This window comes from Antechinus flavipes, chromosome 4 (assembly GCF_016432865.1).
Source record: "Antechinus flavipes isolate AdamAnt ecotype Samford, QLD, Australia chromosome 4, AdamAnt_v2, whole genome shotgun sequence".
NCBI classification, from domain to species: Eukaryota; Metazoa; Chordata; class Mammalia; order Dasyuromorphia; family Dasyuridae; genus Antechinus; species Antechinus flavipes.
Genome location: NC_067401.1, coordinates 23,188,419 through 23,207,594, shown reverse-complemented (window position 1 = coordinate 23,207,594; position 19,176 = coordinate 23,188,419). Strand labels below are relative to the sequence as shown.

General features: G+C 41.3%; 1 protein-coding gene across 1 annotated transcript in view; it reads left to right on the top strand.

Moving 5' to 3' along the window:
• Positions 1-19,176, top strand: part of LOC127558739 (S-adenosyl-L-methionine-dependent tRNA 4-demethylwyosine synthase TYW1-like) — a 214,641-nt gene that overhangs the window by 63,990 nt on the left and 131,475 nt on the right. Inside the window, exon 10 of the mRNA XM_051992012.1 lies at positions 3,623-3,741. Within this exon, the coding sequence (XP_051847972.1) occupies positions 3,623-3,741 (119 nt within the window). The remainder of the gene's footprint in view (positions 1-3,622; positions 3,742-19,176) is intronic.

Sequence of the window (19,176 nt, the reverse complement as noted above, 5' to 3'; positions counted from 1 at the left end):
TACCCTTCCACGTGCTTGGCGAACACCATAGTTCTTGAAGACAATCAATCAATAAACAAATATTTATTAGGTCCCTGCTGTGGGCTGGCCACTGTACTGAGCCCTGGGGATAGTAGAAAGAAGGAAATAATCACTTCTTGCATCAAGCTGACCTTATAATGGGGAAGACAACAAGAACCTCTAAAAATAAATATAAAATAAAAGCAGAATAAATACAGAAGTGCTAAAAGTTGTAAAATGTAGAGTATTTTGGGAGGGAGGGCGTAGCATTGGGGAAGACCAGGAATAGCAGCAGGCAGAAGGTGGTATCTGAGCTTCGGGACTCTGAGGGGCAGGGAAGGAGGCTGCGTCCCTCTCTTCTCCAGGTCTGTTATTAATACCCATCCTCTGATGGCAGGGCCCTGGTCCTTCCCTTGGCTCACTCACAAGCCTCCAGGTGCACTTTGTGGCCAGGACGGGGCAGCAAGACCGTCCTTCTCCTCCTGTACTCCAGGATTAGTGGTGTCACACTGCTGATTCATACCGACCTCAGAGTCTGCTAAAACTCCAGATTCAAAGACAAAGTGCATCCTAAGTGCTTCTGGGTTACACTACCAGCCCTTGCTCCCCCATCCTGGATGGGTGAAGCTGGTTTTTTGGATCCACGTATTAGGTACAACCGTTTTTGCTAAGCAATTTCATTTTAATCAAGTCAACCCAGAATTCCAGCTTGTCACGGTTGTTGGGTCCTGACTCTGATCCAAGGTGTTAGCTGAGAATTGGGTCTCTTGCACGTTGGATTCCATCTTTACCAATATCCAGATCTCCAGTAAAAAGGTATATGGTGTAAGACTGGGCAAAGTGTTCTGAATGCTCCACCACTCCTTCCAAATTGTTGTCAATCATAAATAGTCGACTACCCTTTGCATTCAACCTTTTGTCTTTCATCTCATTGTACAGTGTCTTACTCGTATCTCTTGACTTTTCCAGAAAAGCACAAAATGCTTTATTAGATAATTTGTTAAAATCTTGGTAAACCATCTCTCAGGTAAACTATTCCGATTGGTGTTTAGCTTGATGGAAATCCAGAGATAATTTAATCTTTTTCTATATTCTTTTAGTTTAAAATTCTTAATTAGACTTGTAAGAGGGAATGTGTTCTCAACAGCCTTTTGTTGGTGTAATTTATGCTTGACAGGGAAGTTATATTGTAGACTGTGGTCCAGAATCCTCCATTCTTCTTAGACTATTTCCTCATCTATAAAATGAAGGGTTTGTTAGAAGTTGCTTCCAGTTTGAAAATTTTGGAAGTAGCTGAATGTCAGTGGCTAAAGCATTTAGCAAATGGCTTCTTGCCACTAGATCCATTAATGTAAAGGTGGGAGAATAGAGAACAGTAGGATTTGCTGTTCAGGGACCTTTCAGGTTGAGGATTTGGGGAGGATATCCAAAAGAACCGAGAGACAGAAAATAATTATATTTTTGCCATATAAAAATAATATTATGGTCATTTGTGATAATTGTTTGAGAGGTAACTACCATATATGTACTATATCTAATGTGTTTAATGTATATATATCTATAATATATATGTCTAATATATATATATATATATATAAAATATTTTGTTGTTCAGTTGCTTTCAGTTGCATCTGGCTCTTTATGACTCCCTCCGGAGTTTTCTTGGTAAAGATCCTGGAGATCCTTCTCCAGTCCATTTTATAGACGATAAAATGAAAGCAAACAGAGTAAAAAGTCTTGTCCAGGGTCACACAGCTAGTAAGTGTCTGAGGTTTGAACTCAGGGAGATGAGCCTTCCAGACTCCAGGCCCAGTACACTGGGCACTGTGGTGCCCCCTAGCAGTCCCATATTTGTATGTTAAACTTACATACCATCAATATGTAGAACCTGAGAAAGGTAGCGCCTGTGGAGCCCTTAGAGATCTTCAAGGCTAATTCCCTCCATTGCCAGATGAGGAACTGTGGTCCAGAGCTGTCAAGTGATTTGCTCACAATCACAGAATTGCTTAATTAATCTTGACTTCTCTCCTTTGTCAGATAAAATTGGCAAGTTTTATTTGGTGACAGTATTAAGCTTTGTTTATGTTTGCTCAGTCTTTTGTTCACGTGTCTTGGTTGTTTGGTTTTAACTTTAAAAAAAGTAGAGCAAACCTTGTTTCCGATAGTCAAGATTTTCCTGCATCTTCAAGTGTTTCATTCTGGCGATCTCAGTTGTGTAGCTTTGACGCCTGACTAGTGAGCCTCACCTGGGGTCCTTCCCCGCTTGCTCTGCCACCGTGGCCCTAAATTTGCTGAACATGCCCATCAGGAATTGTGGTAGTGCAAGATTTTGTTGTAAAAAAGTTCCTGGGAGTCTTCTCTTTGCCCTTTGTCAGAATCATTTGATTTTCCTTGTCGTGAATCCCGATTTTCAAAGAAAGATTCCATGAAATCAACTCAATGATACCAGAAATAATAGAAACAACATTTAAAATCACCAGGTGTCACACATAGAGGATATTAACATAGCTGGAGATGAATGAGATCACTTCACTTCCTGAACAAGGGTGCTGGTTCCCAGGAGAGCAGCTTTGCTGCCTGAAAGGCTTGGAGGGTGAACAGAGGGAGATGGGGCCATTCTCCCAAAGGGAACATTTTTATTGCCTCGTTCATCTTTACGTGGGTGGGGAAGGAAGGAATATTGTAATACTTTGTGATTTTATCATCTGAATTGTATTGAAAATTTTCCTTCAGTGACAACATAGAAGTCAAGGGATCTGTAACTCTTAGTGAAATGCTGGGTATCCAAAGCAGTGATTTACAAAGTACAGCATACGTCCCCACGAGGGAAGGGGAGGGCTGTCCCCGAGGGCACCAGGCGGGAGAGAGTCATGGCTCAAACACGTGCCGAAGTCTGTCAGTTCATGGCTATTGCACATACATCCACACGTGTTTAAATTATCTTGGGATTTGATATTTGCTTCTCAAGACTAATGACTCAATTTGAGCAGTAATAGTTTTAATTTACAAATAAGACAATTCAAAACAGTAAAAAATAAACAAACAAAAGTCCAAACTACCATGAGTCCTGAGCAAGAGAAAACTTGGGGAACCAATTTCTTTAGGTAAAAGACTGTAGCATCTTGTGGTGATTAAGCCTGCAGGTTATCTCATTTCAGCAAGCGACAGTCATGAATTGTACGCTGTTGACATGAGTGTCTAAGTATTTGTTTTATCACAGACTATTGGGTCAGCTGAAAAGTCTGCTCTTCATTATTCTGCATTCATTGTTCACAGTTGCCTACATTAATCTAACTTTAGTCATTTCATGGATAGATTTGAAATCAAAACTTTCCTTCCCTTCCTTCTTTGCAGAGGTGATGGGCCATGGTTGTAGAATACCGCACCTCCTGTAAAGTATTGGTCAGTTTTGTTGAAATGGGTCCCCCCTCCCCCTTTAGTCCGTACTGTATCCTAGGGCTGTTGCATTGGATTGAATAAATAGGATCCCTTGGGTGCCATCTTCTTTCTCTTTGTCTTGGGGAGAAAAATATGTTATTATTTCTAAAATGAGTGATGTCATAATTTCAAACCCTTGACTACTGGACGCAAATTTATTTGCCATTGTTTTCGGTTCCCCCAGTCCATGCTGCGAGGCAGAGGAGGCTGCTACAAACACACTTTCTACGGCATCGAAAGCCATCGCTGCATGGAGACCACCCCGAGTCTGGCTTGTGCAAACAAGTGTGTCTTCTGCTGGAGGTAAGGGGCTTGCCCTGATTCTCCGAGAACGAACGCTGGGAGTGCGGGGGGCCCTGAGCACGAGGCCCGAAGCCCTTTGTGCCTCAAAGCCTGCCTTGTGGTGGCTACAAGTCTCTTCTCCCTGGGGAATCTGGGCGTCTGGAAATCTGTAGGGGGCCCATGAATTTGGGTGGAAAAACACAGACTTTGGAATGAAGGTCGACAGTCCAGGCCATGTTTATGGAATGCTTGTGACCTGCCTGGCGCTGTGCTGGGATGTGGGGACACAGACACAATAAAGCAGATCCTGCCCCGGGAAGCAGAAATTCTCTTGGGGACACGTTGACAAGTAGTCCGCAGATAGGCCCTGGGGATCTGGCAGCCTTGGGCTTTAGAAGGACGTGGTTCTGAGCTGAGGGAGGGATGGGTTGCAAAGCTGAGGAGTGAGAGAATTCTGCGCCTGGGAGAGGCTCATGGAGTAATGGTGCAGGCTGCTTGTGCAGGGCCTGAATGCCCAGAAAAGGCCCAAATACTCTACCCCAGAGCCGTCTGCGGGCCCAGGAGCTGGAACAGGGCAGTGGAGATCACTTAGGTCTGGATGGTGAGTCTACGAGGAGGCTGAAAGGTGGGGGACTTTGTAGGAGGCCGGTAGGTCGTCCAGGTGAGAGGGCTAGGAAGGAGACAAGAGGGTGGAAGTCAGAGGGAGGCTCTCTCTAGGAAAGAGTTTTCTAAGGACTTCATGCTGCCCAAACATGGAATTGACGGTCTCACCGAGCTGTGACAGGGGTGCCCAGAGGCTGCAGGCCCCACATGGGGGGAACCTCAGACTAGGGACCTCTCAGGTCCCTTCCAGTTCTAGACTCCTGTGGTTCAGAGACTGCTCTGGGTAACTATGGCAGAATCACTTCTCTCTGTTTCTCAGTGTCCTCAGTGTCAAGTGGGGATGATGATACTTTCCTCATCCACCTGAGAGGGTTGTTTAAGACATAATTTACATAGCATCTTGTCTGAAGCCAGACATTTTTCCTTGTCTTCTTCCATCTCAAAGCTTTCCTTGTAACTAAAAAAGAACCACCTTTAAATCAAACTGGCAAACGCCTGAACTGCACCTATTGGCGCTGGACTCGCCATCTCTGGGGGGAGGGAGGACAGGCCAGGGCTGGGAGCCTTCCTCACAAGGATGCAGCTGGCAGCTTTCTGTGTTGTTGCCTTTCATGCAATGCCTTAGCCCTCATGGTCCCTGGGTCTGCTGCCTCCCCCTGCATCACTTATGGGGAGTGCTGTGCACAGTGCTGGTGATGTGGGAGCCTGCTTCCGCACACCTCCTGGCCAGCCTGGAGACGCCTCTTGTTTACTCTTTGGGGCTTCCAGACTCTTTGGCTTTTCTTTTGTCTGTGGCTGTTCCTGCCACGAGGGGGGTGGCTGGGCCTGAGGCTCTGAAGTGAATTGTGAAATTCTAGGCAGAGGCAGAAAGGTGGAGTGGGAGGCGCCAGATCGGACCAGGGATTCGAGTCTCAGGTCTGCTGCTTCTTCCCTTGGTGGCTCAGGCAAGGCCTCGTTCATTATTTGTCTAGGGAAGAGATGGAAAGAGATGTCCATCCATCCTGAAGTCTGGGATACTGTGGTCACATGCTTTCTAGAACTGGTTGGACCAGTTCACAGCTTCACCAACAAAGTACTAGAATGCCCCCAGCACGGCTGACCCTCCCTCCCTCCCTCCCCCATTATGGCTCTAATTTTAAGGGTCCTACTAAATCTAAATGCTATGATTTTACATTTTCAAAATTTTCCAGAGCACGGCTACAGAAGACATTTTAGAAAAATTAAAAACCCCCAACCTATAGAAGGCCTTATAAAATTGAGGTTGTATGTTTTGAGAATGCCCTCAGAAAGAAGCCTTAGATGCAGTGAGTTTTCTTGGCCCTCTCCCCCTCCCCCCATTGCCCAGGCTCCTCTACTCATTTGTGTTGAATTCTTCATTTGTTGCCAGTCTCTTAGAAATCATGTTCTCCTTTTCAGAAAAGAACTCTCTGTTCTTTGAGTCTCAAATAAAGAAATTAAGATGCTGAAAGGATACTTTTAGGTGTTACAAATTTGTTGGAAAAAAATTACTCCAGAGCATACCGCTTTTCCTCTTGTTCCTGTTATGTCCTGTGTGGGGTTGGATGGAAGCAATTCACAAATTTGGGAATTTGCAAATAAAAGGATTATCCCAGTTGCTGAGGAGGCCCCTCTCTTCTTTTGTACTTGATGATCCTCTCTCTGCATTATTAGGGACTCTGCTAGCTCTAGCTTCTTTGTAATAATATTCATAAATTCTACTGCTTTAATTTTGGTAAATACTAGAAAGCTGATTTCTCAATTTGCAACTGACTTCCTACAAAGCAAATAATTTTTCTGATTGTGTGTAATAATGCCTTTTTTGCTTACTTATCATCGTGGTTAAAATGAAAATTGGCTTCACTAGAACATTTAATATCCCCTTTACCAATAGATTGTATTCTACACAATTAAAAGAATTAAGAAATAAAAATATGCGCCTAAGAATAGGACAATCTCTTGTTCAGAGTGATTTGATGGAATTAGCTGTGAGACTTTGTAGGCAGATTTGAATTATATCCTGGTTAGGCCTACATTTCTAGCCCAGTGCTCATTGTTTTTCATTCTAAATTTGCTGGACAGGATGGGTAGGTTGTGCTCGAGACCCTGACCTTGAGGAGCAGATGCTTTGCCCTTCAAGATTAGAAGTGAATTAACAGAGCTCTATGGGGAGGGCCACACACTACCTGTCTCAAGCCAACCATGTTCCGGGCTGCACTAAATTATGAGTACTAATTCACTCACATTAAAAAAAGGAAGCAAATAATTAATGCATCGCAAATTCTTTAACTTAATGAGTTTATAGAAAGACATGACTAAATGTAGCCTTTCATCGACCAGGCCTGCTGGTAAAGAAATATTAATATATTAACTTTTAAAATTAGAGCTTGCCATCTGTTCCATTTGAGGATATTATAGCAAACACATCAGAAAAATCCTAGTAAAACATTGTTTAATAGCTTTCATAAACTTTTTCTTTTCCTCTTTTTGGAGAGATGCTCGAATTTATTTTTAAAATCTTCACAAAGTCCAGCATTTAGAAGCTTTTTTCAACCTAGAACATTTGTCTATTGAGGAGTTTCTTCTGGGGGGGCTCAGTTTTGGAGGTGAGCCCAGGCTGACCGTTCTTGAATCAGGCAGCTGTGCTTCTGGCTTCTAGACTTTGCTACCCTACCCTTGTGTGGGCACCTTCTCTACCCATTACCATTTATCAACTCCTTTTTAGTGTGTTGTCTTCTCCTTTTAGAATATAAACTCCTTGAGAGCAGGGCCTGTCTTTTCTTTTTCTTTTTTTGTTTTTATTTGTATTCTCAAGACATTGCCTTCCAGTTTAGTTGGGGGCAAGAAGAGGGGAGGAGTAGGATGGTCATAAGTTTAAAAAAATTTTTTTAATAAAAAATAATTCTGTACTTAAACACTAAAAGAAAAAACATTTTCATATAAGACAGTAGAATGGTTAAAAAAAATGATTCCATGTGAATCTGTGAATCTCAATTCCGATATCGTTTACTTTTATCTGTTGGCTTTTGAAGATCATGCCAGGGGAGTTCAAGCTCTGTTAGGAGCCATCAGGCTGGGAAGGCTTGGAATACAGTCCAGGTGACAGTTTGCTATCCTGGAAAGCCTGATGATTAAAATTTCTGGGAAATGGTAGTGTTGATTCTGTGTCCATATTAGTTTTTTTATCCAGGGACAGTTTTTTAGTGCTTATAGTCTGTTTCAACAGGTTGGCCTGGATTTGAACAGAGTTTTTTTCACTCCTGGCCTGGTGCTCTCTCCAATGTGCCACTTTGCTATAGAAATTATTTTGTATTTATTTAGAAGATAGAAACAAAATAATTTCATAGGGGTAAACACTAAAAGCTGGGAAAACTAGGACAGACTTCTGGGAGAAAATGGCACCTGCCTGAGCCATGACAGAATGTGAAAGTTGGAAGTGAGCTCATTGGCCATTCGACTTAACTCCAAGGAAGCTCGATGATGAAATATCTGAGTCTGTTGCTGTTTCTGAGTTCAGGCTTGTCCCACTCTTCCTGGCTTGATTTTGGGTTTTTTTGCAAAGACACTGGACTGGTTTGCCATTTCCTTCTCCTGCTCATTTTCCAGATGAAGCAACTGAGGCAGAGAGAGTTTCGTGGCTTGCCCCGGATCACACACGAGTTAGTGTCCTGACTCCAGGCCCACTGCTCTGTCCATTGAGCCACCTGGTGATCATCTTGTTTGGTCTTTCATTTTCAAAGAGGGTCAGTGATATCATGAGGTGATTGCTCGACTCCTGCGTGAGTTGGATTTTAGGGAGTCAGAATGACTTTTTCTGCCTCACTTTCACATCCCCTGGATTTCATCCAGGACAAAGTCAAAATGACCTGGGATGGTCATCATCTCCCCCCACCTCCCGAGGCAGCCTGCGCCACTTTGGGCTAGTTCTTGTGTTCTCAGGTAGCTGAAAAAGAAGAGATATGAACGGCTTGTAAAAATGGCCGATGTTGTTACTCCCAAAACAAGGCAGTTGAGAAACTAGTGGTAATCACTGACCCCTAACCAGAGAGTTTTGGAAGAACCACGTGTGCTGTGAGGGCCTCCTGGTTGGAAGTTTAGCAGCCAACTTGGCAGCCATAGCTGGCTACATCTCCAGAGCCGCAGTGACAAGTACATTTTTATTCCAAATACAAAATGTCACTCTCCATCAGTTGTTGATTGTTCCATAAAAACAAAAGAGTTTGAGTGACTGGAGCAAAGAGCTCCCAGCGAGCCGCCTCTTGTGTATGCAGAAACTCAAGCCAGTGTACCTGAAACCTGAAATGGCAGCGGTAACTCTGATCACGCTTGGTCATAATCGGAAGTGAGGAGTAAAGCGAGATGTTGCTTGCCCAGAGTGCTTGCTGTCACCTTGGAGATGTCCAGTGCAGGGTCCAGATGGAAGAGAGCGTTCCTGTAGACGGCAAAGCTTCCCAGAGGCTCCCACTTCCAGGTGACAGTTTGCCGCGATGATGTAAAGGGTCCTTAATGTTAGTCAGAATCGCTCAGAAGCGTTCACCTCCAATCCACGCAGAACCGCCTTGTGCTTGAAAGAACGCGTCTGGTCCTGCCCGTGCTGTGCACTTGTGTGGATGACCATAGGCATAGATGTCCATCGTGACACAGATTTTGGACAGACTTTCCATATGGACGAGGAGCCAGGCCCAGGATTGAGTGGGAAGAAGGAAGGAGGTAACGTTGCCTTTCAGAAAGTGCAGAGTGCAAGCTTTTCCTTGAAGGGTAGGTTCATGTTTCCAATATTGTAACTTCATGTTGTCTGTCCTCAAAACCCGAGACCTCACAGACTTGCTGTGCAGGTTTTCTGGAGAAACATATGGGACAGATGGAGGTGGATAGAGTGTACTCAAGCTTTGGACAGGAAAATATCATCAAAGTCATCTGAGAAATGTAGTGATAGAAAATGAGGTGGGGTATTTGTGCAACCTCAAGATGTAGTCAGAATGATGGTAGTTAGGACAACTGGAGATTGATCTCACCCACTCCTCATGTAGAATGTTTCTGGAGAGTCTTGGACAAAAATTGAACAAGATGGGAAGATTTGGGAGTGGGTCACAATCTTTATCATTGGGGATCATGTCAGTAAAATCAGCAGATGCATGGTAACTAGCCCCTGTTGTTTCAAATAAGCTTTGTTTTTCCAAATTAAATTTTCTTTAAATCAATAAAAATCTACCTTTTCTCCCTTCTCCTTCTCCTACCCTCAAATGAAAAAGAAAAACAGCACTTTCCCCTTTGTTCCTCACCACTATGACCATGCACAATCAAGCAGAACACCTTTCAGCTTTGGCCATATCCAAAAAGAATTATGTCTCAGTCTTCACGGATCTCTGTCAAGAGGCGGCAGCGTGTTTTACCAGTGATGGTCGTTGTGTTGATAAAGTTCCTGGGTCTTTCAAAGTTGTCCTTACAGTATTTTTGTAAGCTGTTTTTTGGGTTACTTCACTCTGTATCAGTTCTTCTCATGTCTTCTCAGATTTCTCTGACATCATCCCCATCATCATGTCTTACAACACATTATTCTATCACATCCACACACCCTACTTTGTTTTGTTGATTGACTGACAATGCTTGAGTTTCCAATTCTCTGCTGCCACAGATGTGACGGCTATGAATGTTTTTGTATATAGGAATCCTTTCCCTCATTCTTTAGGCATGTAGATCTAGGACAAGTATCACTATGCCAAGGGATATTCACAGTTTGTGCTATAGTTTTGGGAATTGTTCCAAACTGCTTTTCAGAATTTCTGGACTAATTCACCGTTGTACCAACAGTACCTTAATGTACCTGTTTTTCTATATCCCCACCAGCATTTGTCTTTTTTTTTTCTTTTTTCTTTTTTAATTAACTTTGCCAATCCTAATGGATGTAAGGTGATTCATCAGAGTTGTTTTAATTTACATTTCTCTTAATAGTGATTTAGAATGTTTTTCATATGCTATCGATACCTTGAATTTCTTTCTTTGAAAATCATTAATATCTTTTGGCCATTTATCAGTTGGGAAATTGTTCATATTCTTATAAATTCGAATACATTTTCTGTATATCCTTGAAATAAGACTTTTATCAGAAATTTATTGGAAAGATTTTTTTTCCCTTCCTCAAATGGGCTTTATACTAATTAATTTTAGAATTTGATGTTGAGAAGATTCATTTTTCCTCCTCCCTCCCTCCCTTTCTCTCTTTCTTTCCTCCCTCCATCCCTCCCTTCCTCTCTCCCTCCCCCTCTTCTTCCCTCTCCTCCTTCTCATCATCCTTCCTTCCCTTCTTCCCTATCTCTCTTTTTCCCTTTCCCCCCTTTCCCCTGCCTCTTTTTTTCTTCTCTTCTATCTCCTCCCTTACCCTTCCCTTTCTTTTCTTTTCTTCAAGGAACTTATATTCCAGTTGGGGGATCAGTGGTCAGGAAAGGGAGTTGTGGGGCTATGTTGTATCACTATGATGAGTAGAATATTCTTGTGATTTGGTCACATTTCTTAGAGAGAGAAGTGGGAAATTGGGCACCGGAGGAGGTGAGAGGTGTGTGCAGTGTGTACAGCACTCCCCTCACCCCCAGGACAGGGCTGAAGATGGGGATACCAGATCCCGGGGAGGGGAAAGCTCTTGCTCTTCCCAGGCTTGTCCTCTTGTGGTTTGATTTGAAGGATGGAACATTAGCAACATAGGGAGGGGCGAGATGGAGAACAGTGTGGGGAGAGGGAGCCGGACTGGTGGACCATGTTTGGTCAGTTCTCACACTCTGCAGTATCTGAGTGTTGCTGGCTGTAGTTGACTGTCCCATTGCTGAAGACTGTGATTTTTTTGTTAAACCAGCTCCTTCAGATGGGCTCACTTTCTTTCCTAGGTGGCTTTACCTCTGGGATTGGCCTCTGTTATTCCTGCGTTTAGGATATAAGTGTAGTTTTTTTTCCTGGTATATAGTTGGCCAAATAGAGATTCAGAAGTGATCCTAAAATTGTTTCTAGGTTATATAGAATCCAGCTGTCCTGACATGCTGGGTAGTACATATTCAAGCAAAACCTGATTTAATGTTATGTTCTGGCAGAAGAGCTAAAATCTAGTGAATTAAAGGCTGGTGATTAGGTTGAAAGTATACCCATGTGGAGACATCAATCAGTCAAATGCGATTTAAATTGCTGGGTGCTTTCCTGTACTTTTGAGTTAGCAGTTAAACCAATCAGAAGGAAATGTTCCCCAAATGAATCAGCCAAAAATTCTTGCCACAAAATTTGAGTGCTTTATTTTTCCAAAGGAAATAATAATACGGCCAACAATTGGCTTGTTTCTCTTGAAGCAAGAATGGATGTCATTGCTTTTTCAGAGAAATCTAAATGCTTCATTAGTTCCGAAAAGCCTTATGTGGCCCATCTTGATAGTTTTGCTAAGAAAGAACTCTCTCAGTGGGCTTGGGGAATCCAGATCCTTCATGCCCCTCCAGAAAACTGCTCTTTGAGTGGGAATATTGATTTGTGGTTTTGCTCCACTTTCTTATCTCTTGTTGAAAAGGGACATTTTATCTTTTCTTGCAGTTCTTTTACCAACTGTATTCTCATTTCTCTATCACATTTCGGTGATGAGAGACATATCTACCAAGATCGTTTGCAGATGGAATTGGGGAAATTGTTAATTTTCAGTGCATAGTTATGCACAGAAGTCAGAAACGCTTTTCTGTCTCACCATCTCTATCTCTGTCTCTCTCTTTCTTCTTTCTCCTTACACAGTAGATAAAATGAACTTTATGATAGATTTCTCTCTGGCGATACCATTTTCTCCTCTACTCAAGTGTCATTGATTTGAGTTGGAATTTATTTCAGAGATAAAAATAATGCCTTTCTTGGTTAAGTTTTGCAGTAAATTCATTTGACCTCCAACTCTTCCAGTCTGATCCTTCTCTTATATCACTTGATGAGGCTTATGGTACTTAATCAAGGTAGCCAAGTGCTGTAGCACTTAGTTATGCAGCATTTGTATCCTTGTCCCCCTGAAATGTCTGCACTCTGTGGGAATTGTCACCATTAATTTTTAAAGGCATATTGTGTTATTGGTAAATAGAGATTTATTTCTGATGGAAATAGATGAGATCCAGTTGTACAGTACATTGCTTCAGTCCTCCCCTTAGCAAATCAATCTCAGAATTCTCTCTTAACATCTTTCATCAGTTTTTCACCACAATTTGTTCAGAGGAATGGGACAATGGACATGTTTGGAATCTGCAAACCCTTTCTTACAAAAAATGAATATTGTGGATTAGATTAGAGAGGGAAAGGAGGCAGTGTGGTCACCGCTCCCCCCAAATCTAGAAATCCTAAAGAAAATGTTCTAAATCTCCTTTTAGTTAGGTAATATTAGTAAGAGGTCACAGAGTCAGTTGAAGAAGAAGCAGAAGAGTTAGGAAATGTGTCTTTGATAAATGGGAAATCAACTCCCACCACTGTGAAAATCAGCTTTCCTCTTCCTCTTAGCAATTAAACAAGCAATTTTTTTTGACAGGTGGAGTGATGACATAAGTAGAATATTTTAAAAAGTGACAGCTGAGGGAACATGGAGGTTGATAGTGAATAAAAGTCCAAATTTGGTTTTTTTCTCTGCCAGTTTTCCTCACAATACAGGCAAACTTTGGAAAGATTTATATGCTGAAAAGCAACACGGTATAGTAGCTATAACTCCTATTTGGAATCAGGAAGATCTATGTTTGGATTTTCTCTAAGATATTTACTGGGCCTTGGTGACCTTCTGGGTAGTGCTATCTCCCTTGATCTCTCAGCCTCAGTTTCCTCATTTGTTAAATGACTTCAGTGGAGTCAGTGACCTCCAAAGATTCTTACAAATCTCTGATGTAAGCAGTCAGTCAGTCAACAAGCATTAAGTGCCTACTGTAAGTTCGGCATTGGGGGGAGATGACTTCACATAGAAAGTACTACTTGAGCTGAACCGTGAAGGAAGTCCATGATTCTGCCTCCTTTCCTCTCCCTCTTTCTTGACCCAGTAGTCTGGTTTCTAGCTTGTATCATTCAACAGAAACTGCTTTTTCCAAAGTTACTGGTGATTTCTTAATAGCCAAGTCTAATGGCCTTGTCTCAGGTCTTATCCCTCTTGACCTTGCTGTAACCTTGGACATTGTCTTGTTTCTTCTGGGTCTCCTTGGATCTTCACCCACATCACACCCACTTCCTGTGGGTTCTGTTTGAATCCTTCTCTTTTATTCTTTATTATTTCACTGTGATTTCCTTTTACTTCATCGATCACTTTTATGCAGATGATTCCCAGATCTACATTTCTGGTCCTCATCTCTCCTGAGCTCCATCACACATGACTTGTTGGACATTTCCATTTAGATAGCCACCACCCAGTTCAATCACTTAATATGTCCTTACCTGGATTATGGCAATATATATATTTTTTAAAGGATTGAAATTTTTTTCAATTAATGAAAATCCATTTACTTTCTATCTACCCCCATTGATCAAGAAAGAAAAACAAAGCCTCTATTACAAATACTTAAGCTAAACAAATTTCTGTGTTGGTCATGTCCAAAAAACCCTCCAGGTTTCATTCTGCCTATTTATACTATCACCTCTCTGGTTGAATATATATGTTTCATCACAAGTCCATTAAAATTGTTATTGGTCATTGCAATGATCAGAGTTCGTAAATCTTTCCAAGTTGTTTGTCTTTATGATATCGTTGTTCATACAAGCTCTACCAGAATCTCTGAAATACTTCCATTATCATTTCTTACAGCATAATAACATTTCATCATGTTCAGCCATTCTCCAAGTTTCCAAATCTTTGCCACTCTAAAAAGAGCTGTGTAGCTTTTTGTACATATTTAGTTAGAATTTATTTTGTGTAGTACTAAACCTTCCTTTAATTTACCCTCCCTATTTTTCCTTCTCTCCCTTCTACTCTTTTCCTATTGTTTTTCTATTGCATGAAATATATTTTTGTATTTGTGAGTGAGGTTCAAGTGTTTCCCTGAATTCTGATAATGTGAGATAATTTCCTTCTCTCTCTTCAACCCATTCGGTGTATTTTCTCTTTTCTTCCCGTTACATTTTTCTTTTAAGGTCATCAGAACACAATAATATCACTCCTCAGGATCTGTCTAATTAGATTCACCCTTGATGATGATCTGAGAGGATACATATATCATCTCATCTTAGAATATAAACTATTTTTCCTTGCTTAATATCTTATAATTGTTGGCTCATGTTTACTTTTTTATGGTTCTCTTGACTCCTTTGTTTGTGCTTCAGGAATGCTTAGAAGTCCTTCATTTCCTTGAAGATCCATTTCTCCTCTTGTAGGGTTATATTCAATTATGCTAAGTAAATTTTTCTTAGTTTTAAGTGTATACCTTTGTCTTTAGGCATATTGTATTCCAAAATCCTTGATAGTAGTGACTGATAAATCATGTAGGATTCTGACTGTGATGCCTCAGTACTTGAATTCTTTATTTTTGTCTTCTTATTGCATTTTTTTTTTCTTTGATCTGGAAGCTCTGCATTTCAACTGATATTTTGGGGAGTTTTCATTTTGTAGTTCCTTTTAGGAAGTGATAGTGGATTTTTTTCTATTTCCATTTTGTTCTCTGGTTCCAAGAGTTTGGGCAGTTTTTATCTTTTGTCTTTTTTTTTCTCATTTATTTCTGAAATATGTTTAGATTCTTTTTTTGTATGTATGCGTTGTCTCCCCAGTAGAATGTAAGCCTCTTGAGGGCAGGAACCATTTTTCTTTTTCTTTGTATCCTCAGTGCTCCCTGCTTGCTAATTGTTGACTGAAAGATGGGTAGATATGAACAGGAACTCCAGGGGCATGACTTCCTCTTGCCATAGATTTTGGGAAATTTCAAGTCAGCCTTTGTATGAGCAGTGGACCCTCTACCTTGTAAATCTCAGCTGGAATAGAATCGGCCAGTGTGCCACCAAAGGAAGGCAGCCTAATGGCTTTCAAAACGTTTTTCAGTTGGAACTTCCACTAGGGAGTGATTGATTTCAGCTCAAGCCAATAGCTTCAGCATTGATTGGTGATGGTCTGTTGAGAACACTTTGGAAGTGTTCAGCCTTTCTCTCTAGGGTCATGTCCTTGTCACTGATTAATGGAGCACCATCAACACTGAGTATCTGAGATGTCCCATGGGTCTTTGGCCCATAAATAGTCCTCGGTGCATCATAAAAATGTTTTGGATTGTTACTGTCAGCATAAGACTGAATTTCCACTGCCTTTTACTGCGCCAAGAATCCTGCATCTGCCTAAGTTTTGTTTGCATTTTACTTTTGGGGGAGTTGAATGCCTCCGAAGCTGGGATGCAGCAAATTATGCATCAGTTCTCTGCTGCGTGTGCTAATTTTGGCCCAACAATGAACACCAAGAAAACATAGTTCCTCCCTCAGCCAGCACCACACCAGCCACATGTGAGACCATCAGTTATAGTCAGTGGCAAAGTGTTGGATGTCATGGATCACTTTCTCTTACCTTGGCAGGATGCTTTCCAGGGACGTTCACATTGATAATGAGGTTGACAAAGAGAACTGTTCGGTTTTGCACACATATATTGTATCTAGGATATACTGTAACCTATTTAACATGTAAAGGACTACTTGCCATCTGGGGGAAGGGTTGGAGGGAGGGAGGGGAAAAATTGGAACAGAAGTGAGTGCAAGGGATAATGCTGTAAAAAATTACCCTGGCATGGGTTCTGTCAATAAAAAGTTATTTAAAAAAAAAAAAAAGACAATGAAGTCGACACAAGCATTGCCAGAGCTAGCTCGGTGTTGGAAGGCTCCAAAGGAAAGTGGGGGAGAGGAGAAGGATTAGACTATTACCTAACTGAAGGTCCACAGAGCCCTTGTGTTGACCTCATTGTTATACCTGTGAAACCTGGACAGCATATCAGTGCCATGCCGGGAACGTGAATCACTTCCATGTGAATTGTTTTAGGAAGATTCTGAAGAGCCCTGGCAGGATAGGATACTGGACACTGAGGTCCTCTCTCCAACTAAACTGCCTAGCATTCCAACTCCATGCAGAGAACGCAACTCCATTGGGCTGAACACATTTTCTTTATTATTATTATTATTAAAACTTTTTATTTTCAAAACCTATGCACGGATAATTTTTCAACATCGATCTTTGCATAGCCTTGTGTTCCAAATTTTCCCTTGCTTCCCCCCACCCCCTCCCTTAGATGGCAAGTAATCCAATATATATTATACTTGTTAATATATATGTTATATATGTTAAAATATATATTAGTATTATATATAATAATATGTAACATAATATATTATAATATATAATTATATATAAATATATATTCGTTATATATGTTATAATATATAATTATATATTATATATTATATTATATTAACATAGTATATATAATATTCATGTTAAAATATATATTAGTTCCAATATATATAAGAGAAGAAGGGAGGGACGGAGGGAGGAGAGAGAATAGAAGAGAAGGAGAAGCTACACTAAAAAGGCAGGGTCTGAAAATCTTCCATCTCTCCAATCCCTGGCTTCAAGCTCACTCTTGGGGTTATTATAAAAACTAGCAGCAGCATTAAGAAAATATAAGTGCAGAGTATCAGCATCACCCTTAAGGAGGAAGAATGAAAAATTATTTGGCCAGAAAAGTTCAGTTCGGGATTGGGGCAGTGCTGGCCACTCAAGATATCCAGGATGTGTACCTTCTCCTTGCCCAAGGAAGGAAGGAAGGAAAGAAGGGAGAGAGGAAGGGGAGAAGGAAAGGAAGAAGGAAAGAAGAAAAGGAGTAAAGAGAGGGAGGGAGGAGAGAGAAAGGAAGAGAAGGAGAAACTAGTCTGAAAAAAGGTAAGGTTTGAAAAGAATTCAAGAAGCCCCTATGATACAGCTAGGACTAGGAGAAGTTCTTGCTGTCAATATTTTTGTGTATTTGAGACTTTCCCCTGTTTTTTACCTCTTTCTGGTATATTCTTGAAAGTAATATCTTTCAGACAAAGGCACGCACAGTTTAGTAACTTTTAATAAAATTTTAGATGATTTTCTAGAGTGGTTGAACCAGTTTATAATGTCATCACTAGTGGATTAATGTGTTTCTCTCCTCCCTGACTCCCCTCTCCTCTCATCTTCAACATACTATTTGCCTTATTCATTTTTTTCTACTCTGATGTATAGGAGGTAAAGCCTCAGATTTTAAAAGATTTGTATTGATTGTCCTCATTATTGATAAACATTTTTTCCTATGTTTTTTAATTACTTGTGCTTTTTCTTTTAAAATATCTTCTTCAACCCTTTGATCTCTTCTCTGGTGGGAAATGGCTCTTGTTTTTACATATTGGTATCAGTTTCCCATGTTCTAACTATTGGACCTTTAGTAAATATTTGCTGTGTATATGTTTATATATGTGTGTGTGTGTGTGTGTGTGTGTGTGTGTGTGTGTGTGTGTGTATGTGTGGAGTGTGTGTGTGTGTGTGTGCTCAATCAGCTATTTCTTTTCTTTTTCCAGCTGCATTGATTTTTTTTTTTTGATTTATATTATATACCAGGCAGTTTTGATATGTAATTAAAACTGTCTTGTTATGTTTTATGTTCATATCGGTCCCTTTTTTTAATTAAATATTTTTCCCTGCAGCCATTGATGTGCAAAGTGCTGCCTTCCATTCTGCTTAGATTTTTTATGTTCTAATCTAAAAGGTCACAAGATGAAGGATTGGTTCGGCTTGTTTCTTCCTCTCCTTTGTCTCCCTCTCTTTGAAGACTGCTCCTGGAAAAACGCGAGCTCGTGCAGAGACCTGGGTGCCTCTACCCCTGTGCAGAGGTATTAGAATGTAGCCTTGTGGCAGTCTATTCCCGTAAAGCACGCTTGTAAGCCAGGTGGTTGATAGATATCTTTAATTAACTCCAGAAAATGTCAGGATTAGATGAAAAGGCTAATATGAGCTAGTGGAATAATGACATCCAATTTCTGGCCTTGCCCAGATTTGAATGAGTTTGTTGTAAATGGCAAGTAGGTTAATGTGGTCGTATTCACTCCATCGCTAGGACTCTTGATTTGATTTTCTAGCCTATAGCTCTTTGGTGAAACTAATAAAAGTCTCAAAAAGAAGAACAACAATAATAATGATAGAACATCAGTAATAACGATGATAAGGTAATCCAGGAAACTTGAGAGTCCAGATGAACTTGAGAGGCAGCTGGTCTGGGGGAAAGAGCAATGGACTTGGATTCGAATTCTAGCTTTCCATCTTGCTATCTTCATGTTCCCTTTATTGTCTCTGGGAAGGAAGGAAGCATTTATCTAGCATTTACTGTGTGCCGGCCACTGTGCTGATAGAGATAAGCAAAAAGAAACTCTGAGCTTACATTCTCCCAGGGGAAGACGGTGCACAAACTGGGGCTGAAAAGTGGGAGGTGGCTTTGAAGCTAGGCAAAGGGCTGAGGGGGGCATGAAAGCTTCGTTGGGTCCCTGCACAAAGTGGAACCTGCACTGGGAGAGGGGCTTCCAGGTGGACACGGTGGCAGGGGCGGTTGGCTGTCCCTGGGCAGGCAAGTCCCCTGCACTAGGAAAAGTTCCAGGCCGAGAGAGCACAGAGCAATGGGCCTGGAGGGAAGTGGAGACCTCAGGAGGAACTCACCAGTGGGCCGCAGCATCTCTCTGTTCAATGAGGGGGTGGAAGGGCCTGGACTACGTGACTGAAGCTCCTTCTGGGTTAAAAATCAATGATTTGACTAGTTTTGAGAGCTAAGGCACGTACTGGATCAAATGCTGACAAATGTTGAGTCATCAGGAGGAGTTTTCTTTGAATTGTTATTCTGGTGTTTGGGATGGCTTGGC